The sequence below is a fragment of the Rattus norvegicus genome, chromosome 7, assembly GCF_021556685.1.
Source record: "Rattus norvegicus strain SHRSP/BbbUtx chromosome 7, alternate assembly SHRSP_T2T, whole genome shotgun sequence".
Classification (NCBI taxonomy): Eukaryota; Metazoa; Chordata; class Mammalia; order Rodentia; family Muridae; genus Rattus; species Rattus norvegicus.
Window position 1 is genome coordinate 117310581 of NC_141540.1, and position 8170 is coordinate 117318750.

At 49.6% G+C, this 8170-nt stretch overlaps 1 protein-coding gene across 10 annotated transcripts in view; it reads left to right on the top strand.

Moving 5' to 3' along the window:
- Positions 1–8158, top strand: part of Iqank1 (IQ motif and ankyrin repeat containing 1) — a 35139-nt gene extending 26981 nt beyond the window's left edge. For 6 of the 10 annotated variants that reach the window (NM_001439841.1, NM_001432603.1, XM_087558683.1 and 3 more), the window contains 7 exons: positions 6467–6606; positions 6702–6756; positions 6871–6963; positions 7238–7346; positions 7450–7546; positions 7621–7755; positions 7824–8158. In NM_001439841.1, the coding sequence (NP_001426770.1) occupies positions 6467–6606; positions 6702–6756; positions 6871–6963; positions 7238–7346; positions 7450–7546; positions 7621–7755; positions 7824–8127 (933 nt within the window). In that variant the 3' untranslated portion in view covers positions 8128–8158. Of the gene's footprint in view, positions 1–6410; positions 6607–6701; positions 6757–6870; positions 6964–7237; positions 7347–7449; positions 7547–7620; positions 7756–7823 lie in introns of those variants that run through there. The other 4 variants (XM_087558685.1, XM_087558684.1, NM_001432605.1 and 1 more) reach the window with 3 other exon arrangements.
- The last annotated feature ends 12 nt before the right edge of the window (positions 8159–8170 follow it).

An 8170-nucleotide genomic window follows, 5' to 3' on the forward strand; every position in this document is an offset into this window, starting at 1 on the left:
GTATTCCGCTAGATAAACAGCCATGATTGATTCACTATCTGAACTTCTGGCTCACGCAGATGACCGTCCATCTGTGTGATCATTTACCTGAACGTTCATCCCTTCTTTTGCCTTGCATCCACTCCCCTGTCGTCTCTTTGATTTTTTTTTACTCATCTTGGATCTTATTCTGTAAAATACAGACCATCAACTGAGCATTGAATGCATCGAAGTTGTGTTTGTGGCTCTGTGGTTCACCACAAGAAACAGCCAGCGGAAACCATATCAGGAATGCCACAGTGCCAGAGTCCTACCTCCTGCCCAGGGGACTACATGGTGGATTTTAAAGGGATACTTTCCTCGCTTCTCCTGTCCTGTATTTACTGTACATTTAAACCATCATTCATTCATTCGTTCATTCATTCATTCATTGACCCATTTAGTTGCCCATCTATCCATTTTTAGGCCCAAATCTCCAGGCACAATAGCTTAGTCCCACTGCTTTGATCTTACGCACATGAGTTCATGTCCTATTGCCCTTGTGGCATCTCTAGTCATAAACTGTGTCTGTGTGAGAGTCAGTGATTTGCACAGAGTCTTATTTTACCCCCTTTCACTGGGATGGAGAAATGGTTCACTGGTCTGAATCTTGAGTTATTTGATGCCTTGTGCTGGGCTTGGAGTTCCAGGTGTGATTGTGGTGTGCTGCGTGCATCCTTGAGTGTGTGTCTCCCACGCACACTCGCACAGTTCTATGACTGTAGCAGCCCATCCACTCCGGCCAGCAGTGAGCGCCTTGAGGTCCCACCACTCAATATTCATTGCCATGATGTGATTCTTGTGAATTTTGAAGACCTGTAGTGGATATCATTGATGTATTCATGATAAAATACCATGACCAGAAGCAACTTAAAGAAGAAAGTCCATTTGGCCTTGGTCCTAGGGGGAGTAGAGTCCATCATGGGGAAGGCACGTTGTGGTAGCAGGAACAGGAAGCTGACTGATCACATTTTTATCCACACACAGTAAGAAGAAAGTTTAAGAAGTGGGAAGAGACCATAGCCCCTCAAAGCCCACCCCCAGCAATATAATTCCTCCAGCTCAGCCTCGTAAAAGGTACCATAACCTCCCTAAAGAAGGACAATTCTTCAAGCAACCACATTATCCCCCTACCCCATCCCATAGGCTCATTCATGGCCATCTCTTGATGCAAAATGCATTATTCCAACTTCAGAAGTACCCGTAGTCTTTCACGGTCCCAACACTGTTCAAAAGCCCAAAGTGTCTGGCAGTGAGAACTTAGTGTGGCAACTGGGGAGACTCCTGTGCTCATCACAGCCAACAAGAAGCTCAAGGAAGGAGTCCAGACCGAGAACACAGAAGATAGCTACTAAAGAGGGAGTCTGATACTTTTATTCTGGAATTTTGTTATAAGCCAAGAATAGATTCTCAAGTAGAAAGCTGCAATTGGGTCCCAGCACACCCTGGCTACTCCCCTGAAGTTGTCTGTGGCTTTCATTTTCTACCTTCATTGCATACAAAGTACCTGGTGTGTGTGTGTACACATCACGATTCTTTTTTGTCTTTTGTTTGTTTTCAGGACAGGGTTCCTTTGTGTAACAACCCTGGCTGTCCTGGTGCTCACTCTGTAGACCAGGCTGGCCTCGAACTCAGTGATCCACCTGCCTCTGCCTCTGAGTGCTGAGATTAAAAGCGTGTGCCTTTACTCCCACCGAACTTGAACTTCTTCTCTTAAACTAAATGGCTGATGTATTTTGGCTGATACCTCTTCAGACACACCAGAGGAGGGCATCGGATCCCATGACAGATGGTTGAGAACCACCATGTGACTGCTGGAATTGAAATCAGGACCTTTGGAAGAACAGTCAGTGCTCTTAACCGCTGAGCCATCTCTCCAGCTCCCTTGCTCTCATTGTTTTAGCAAAAGAACTCATACAATGTAAAACTCTCTGCATAGCTCCTTCTGGTCTGAGAACTTCAATGTCTTTCATTTATCATTGAAAAACCAAGGACAATTTTGTAACCTTTTTGTACGTGAGCTGTTACATTTAGAGCACTCTGTCTTTGAGTAGGGCTAGATTATTCTTGAACAAAATGTTTCTGGATAATTCTCCTTTCAAGTCAAGCATCTTGTTTAAATAAACTTCTTGTTTAAAAAAAAAAAGTCCAATATCTCTTCTGAGACACAAGGCAATCTCTAAACATGACCCCACTGGAAAAAAAAATCAAAAGAACCAACAACATGCTTTCAATGGACAAAGGCAAGAAATGTGGGCCATCATTCCAAAATGGAGGGATGGGAACACAGCAAGGAAGTCCTGGACCAAAGGAAGACTGAAACCCAGCAGGGAAAACGTGACCACCTGGAGCTCTGTGCCCTCTTTCTGGGACATTAGCTGTATCAGATGACTCCTCCAGCTTTGCAGACTGCAACATTTGCACAGATAGGGCTGCTGTATCTGCAGCTCTCCTCAGCAGATGTCTCGTGGCTCAGGCATCTCTCGCATCCCAGGGTCTCCAGTTTTCATTATCACACCTTCATTCACGGGTCTCTCAGAGCCCCCTTGTAGGGACTTTAACTCTGCCTGGACTCAGCAGCTCTCATGTCCCCAAGGAAGACAAACATTCGTAACAATAATTATACAACTTGATGGATGGCTGTCACAAAGCTAAATGACGCACAGAATCAAACGTGGTGGGCTGTGGAAATTCTAGGGTTTGGCATGGGTGGTGCATACCTTTGACCCCAACACTCAGGAGGCAGAAGCAGGAGGATCTCTGTGAATTCGAGGCCAGCCTGATCTATATAGGAAGCTCCAGGAGAGCCGGGGCTTACAAAGAGAAAGCCTATCTCAAAACAATAAACAGATGGATGGATGGATGGATGGATGGATGGATGGATAGATAGATAGATAGATAGGCAGGCAGACAGGCAGACAGACAGACAAGTGGGAAATTGAAAGGAGTGTGAAGGAAAGGAAAGGTCTTCATGTTTGGCTATGAAAAGGTTTGAGGTGATTCCACAAACATCATCTAAAGGGAGAAAAGGCTTTGGATGCTTCCTGTGAGGAAGATCGGGGTAATAGGATTATCTTATATGAGAAATAGCTCTGCATACCTACTAATGAGGCAAATAAACCAGACAACCCGAGAGAGAAGGAGAAACTCACCCCAAAGCACTTCTTCACAAAGATACCTAAACCTGGGCTGATGGATTACTCAGTGGGTAGAGGTGGCTTGGCAAAAGAGTCTGATCCCTGGGACGTGGCGGAAGGAGAGTACCAACTGTCGCAAGCTGTCCTCTGAGCACACACACAAGCAGGCACACATGGCAAATAAGCTTACGCAGCACAAATAGACCTCTTAAATAGTGGCACATGTCTGTAATTCCAGCACTCAGGAGGCTGAGGCAGGAGGATTGCCGTGAGTTTGAGACCAGCCCCGACTACACAGCAAGTATCAGGCCAGGCAAAGTTACAGGGCAAGGTCCTCATAAAAGCAAACGAACAAACAAAACAAAACAAAGCAAAAACCAAGGGGCTGTAGAGATGGCTCAGCAGTTAAGAACACTAGATGCTCTTCCAGAGGACCCGAGTTCAATTCCCAGTAACCTTATGGTGGCTCATACAGTCAAAATGGCCAGTAATCATAAGACAGATTTCCTCACCAATATTAACAGGGAAATACAAGTTAAAATCATAACTGCAACTGTTGTGGTTTGAGTAAAATTCCATTGTCCATGTATTTAATACTTGGTCCACAGTTGATGGGACTGGAGCTTCTGTTTATTATGGAGTCTTTCGAGGAGCCCAATGGACAGAACAGCCACCACCCTGAATATCACTTGCCTTTGTCCCAGAGGAGAGGTATCCAGAACACTCAAAGCAAATCACTTGCTGTTTATCGGCCAGGCCCAGATGTTTGGCGAGCAAATCCACTGGGAGCAGTGGCACACGCCTAAAATCCCAGCACTGGGAGGCAGAAGCAGGTAGAGCACTGTGAGTTCGAGGTCAACCTGGTCTACATGGACAGTACAGCCACGGTTACATGGTGAGACCTTGTCTCGAAGCAAAACAAAGTAGGCATTTAAGATGACATATTCCGGGGTTGGGGATTTAGCTCAGTGGTAGAGCGCTTGCCTAGGAAGCGCAAGACCCTGGGTTTGGTCCCCAGCTCCGGAAAAAAAAAAAAAAGAACAAAAAAAAAAATGACATATTCCAGGGTGGGTGATGGACCTTAGTTGGTGAAGTTCTTGCTACCATGCCTGCTGCCCTGGGTTCCATCCCCAGTACCACACATTCCAGACCTGGTGGCACAGGCCTGTAATCCCAGGACTCAGGAGGTGGAAGCAGGAGGATGAGGAATCTACGGTTATCCATGGCTACCCTGGCTCAAAAAAAAAAAAAAAAAAAGTCATATATAGGGTTGGAGAGATGGCTCTGGCTGCTCTTTCAGAGGATGCAGGTTCAATCCCCAGCACCCATATATATCATAGCAGACGAACAACCGTCTGTAACTTCATTTCCAGGGAATTCTAGTCCCTCTACTGTCCTCTGCACTTAACAAGCACACAGATGGAGTTCAGATATACATACAGGCAAAACCCCATAAAATTAAATTACAAAGTCACCCAAGGCTCAGGGGACGTTTTAGAATAGGGGACAGAAAGTTTGCTCTGAGATTGTGTCTCCTTGGAATGCCAGATGATGTATCCATACAGTCCCACCACAGCAACCCCCAAACATGAGCTGAGCAGGGACCATAGACATGCTAATGGGGACAAGGAAAAGCTCAGGAGGCCTCAGCCCTACCCAGAGAACTACAGGCAACTGAGGAATGCTGAGAGCAGGAGAAACAGTCTTTCCCAGGGAAGAACACAGGGCTGCCCAACACCAAACAGCCAGCCCTGAAAACATACGGACAAGTAAAGACAAGAGAGGACATGAGTTTGAAAGAGCAAGGAGGGATTATGGGAAAGGTTTGGGAGAAAGAGAAGGAATACATGATATCTCAAAACCATCATATGTCCATTCATAAATTCCTTCAGCTATCCATGTCTCCATCCAACTGTCTGTCCACCTATGCATTTCTCTATACATTAATTTATTGGTGAATGGACATCTTTCCTGTCTCTCACCAATCCATTCACGTCAGTATGTGTAGACGCACATACAATAGATTCTTCCATTCACCGATTCTCCTGGACACTGAACTGATGAAACAGTTGGGCAACGTTCTAGGTGCTTGGGGGGAAACACTTCAACAAACGCCCAACAGATAGTTTTACTCCATAGTGTAAATGCCATGAAGGAGTGTGAGACGTCGGGCGGGGGTAAGAGGCTGTCCACTTGAGTGGTCAGGCATGTGGCGGTGGTTTCAAGGTGTCCACCTCCAGGATATATCTCCCCAAGGAGACGAGGGCGTGAGGGCCATGAGTGTCCAAGGATGGCACGGAAATGGAAGGCCCTTCACAAAAGGAAGCCTGCTGCCCCGGGGAAAGTGGGAGGAACAGGTGCCTGGAGCTCTGGATTGGAGTTGATCAAGGACAAAAGGTGTCAGCAGAATACCGTCTGCAGGCGGTGGACCAGTGCCATCTGATGCCACTCAGTACCAAGGGAGCTCAGAGTTTTGAAGGGCGAGGATGGTCAAGAAAGGCCTAGGCAGCCCCTGATTTTGTCTTGGCTGAGGCCCTACAGTGATTGGGTGATTTGTAGGATATAAAAAGCAGGCAGGCAGTCTCCGAGTTTCTAAAAACTAAACTTAGGCTACATTTAAAGCAGTTGGGACATTTTGCATTTGTCTCTACTGGGCTTTGAGCCAATGTGAAGCCTATGAGATGGGGATCAACAGACGGACTGCCTTTCCGGCACGAAGGGGCTGGAGAGATGTACTCCTTATGGGTCAGCCATGTCCTCAGCCTTACAGAGGCTCACAGCCCTCTACTGTAAACCTCTCCTCCGCTCTCTGTGGGTGATGGCCAAGTCTGCCAGGTCCCATCATCCCCGTCCTTACTGTGACCCCCTTGAGCATCATCGCGAGTGTCAGGATTACAAGTGTATATATCATCACACCCGGAAAGGCTGGGGTCTTTGTGGCTCTTAAGAGCTGTGTCCTTGAAGGGTAGATCTACAGGTGGGCAGCAGACGAAAGCAGCTTGAGGCAGCTTGAGACAGGGGGGTCTGTGCCTGTCATGTGGATAGCCTAGAGGCCTTATTGGCTTTGCGTGAGTAGGAGACAGAGGCAAGGAGCTTGGTCGGTGGGCAAAAGTGGCCCTGGAGGCTCAGCCACTGGAACTGGGTCTGCTTGAACCTGGATTGTGAGTCCAGGGGACCTGTGGTCTATCAGTTCCCAACCGTGGCACCCTCACCTTTCCAAATCTTCTGAAATGGAAGTGCCCCTCCCCTTCCTAGGTTGACAGAACACTCAGGACACACGTGGCTCTAAGCATCACATGCCCTGTCATTAGGTGGCCTCACTGGCCGCGGTGGTCAGCGTGCTGCAGTCATGGGACCTGAGCCTCACAGAGGCTATGCTCCAAAACATGGAGGCAGAGCAGCAACGCCGTGCTCAGGAGGCCCAAAGGCACAAGGAGAAGGAGGCCAAGCGGTGAGCAGGAGGGCGGGCATGCCTGGGCTTGGGTTGGAGGTTTGTGGACAACAATGAGTGGAGGGCTCTGACCGGCCCGCCTCTTTCCTCTGCAGCATCACTGTCAAGGTGCAGCAGCTGGCTAAGGAGCAGCAGAAGTGTCAAAAGGAGGTGATCTGCGACCCAGACCTCCCTGCAGGAAGGGGACCCTCAGGGAGGGCCTGAGAGCTGCGGGATCGGGGTGGGGAGAGCTGCTGGGGTCCGCAAGGCCCGTCTGCCCTCCAGCTCCAGCAGGCCTACTGTGAGCTCAATCGGAGGATCATGGAGCACGACAAGTGTGAGCGGAAGGGCCTGGGCAAGACCGAACTCACACTAGAGGTGGGGCTCTTACAGACATTGTGCTCCCTGCGTCTTCCCGTGCCCTTCGTCAGCCCGAGGGCTCCCCTTCCAAGGGAATTCCAGACATCTCTGCCCTCCAAACCTAACTTAGTAGCAGTGGCCTCCCTGGGGGCACGGGCAGAGCCAGGAGGTCCTCCGCAGGCACTAAGCTCATGTGTCTGGACAGCCAACCCCACCCCCACCCTTACACAAAGTCTGTGAAGTAGCTCTGAGGAGACAGGAAGAGCAACGGTCAGCATAACCCCTTCTTTAGGCCATCAGGGATGCAGAGACCCAAGTGGACAAGTTGCGGCTAGAGGCGCAGAAGGCTGAGGAGACACTGGCCATGGCCAGGCTGGAGCTTCGGGAACAGACCCTGGAGGGTGGGCAGGGCTGTGGTGGGGAGCTGGAGGGCCTGAAGAGGCAGTGCCAGGGAAGGGACTTAGCAGTGGGATCTTCCATGCATGGCAACTAACACCTCCACAGACGAGGAGGTGACAGAACCTGGGTTGAAGTGCCGGATCGCAGAACTTCATGACGTGCTGATGAAGGATGTAGGCGACCGCATCCGTGCTGATGGACGGTCAGTACCCAGGCTAGGTGTGGGTACGAGGCAGGGGTGCCCATAGACTGCAGTAACCAGGTGGCTGCCTTCAGGTGGCCTCTTGTCATTGACCCTTCTGGACAGGCAGCCACTTTCTTGAGATACCAGGACACCAACTATATGGACACCTTAAATCCGGAGCACTTGAAACCAGAGAGGATTCGGCTGGCCCTCCTGGGGGCACTCAGGTGTGTCAGGCAGGGCCCAGGACAGCCCCGCCTGGGCCTTACTGCCTCCTCACCAGACACACCTACAGGTACGGGAAGCCACTGGTGTTTGACCTGCGTGAGGTGAACCTGTTCGCAGTGGTACAGCAACAGCTGGAGGAAGTGCAGCCTGGCCTGGCAGAGGCTTTGTTGAATCGTGGGCTGCTGGCAAAGGAAGGCTATCTGTCACTGCTTCGGCCAACAGATGGACCCGAGTACGACCCCTCCCAGTTCCAAGAGGCTCGCCTAGAGAACTTCCGCCTCTTCTTTGTCACCAAAGTTCAGTGGCCACCAGCTGACCAGTTGCAAATCCTGCTCCCAGTGCGTGTACAGCTGCAAAGTGGAGGATTCTAGCCATACCCCAATAAAGCATGTGGCCAAGGCATTTATGTGCACA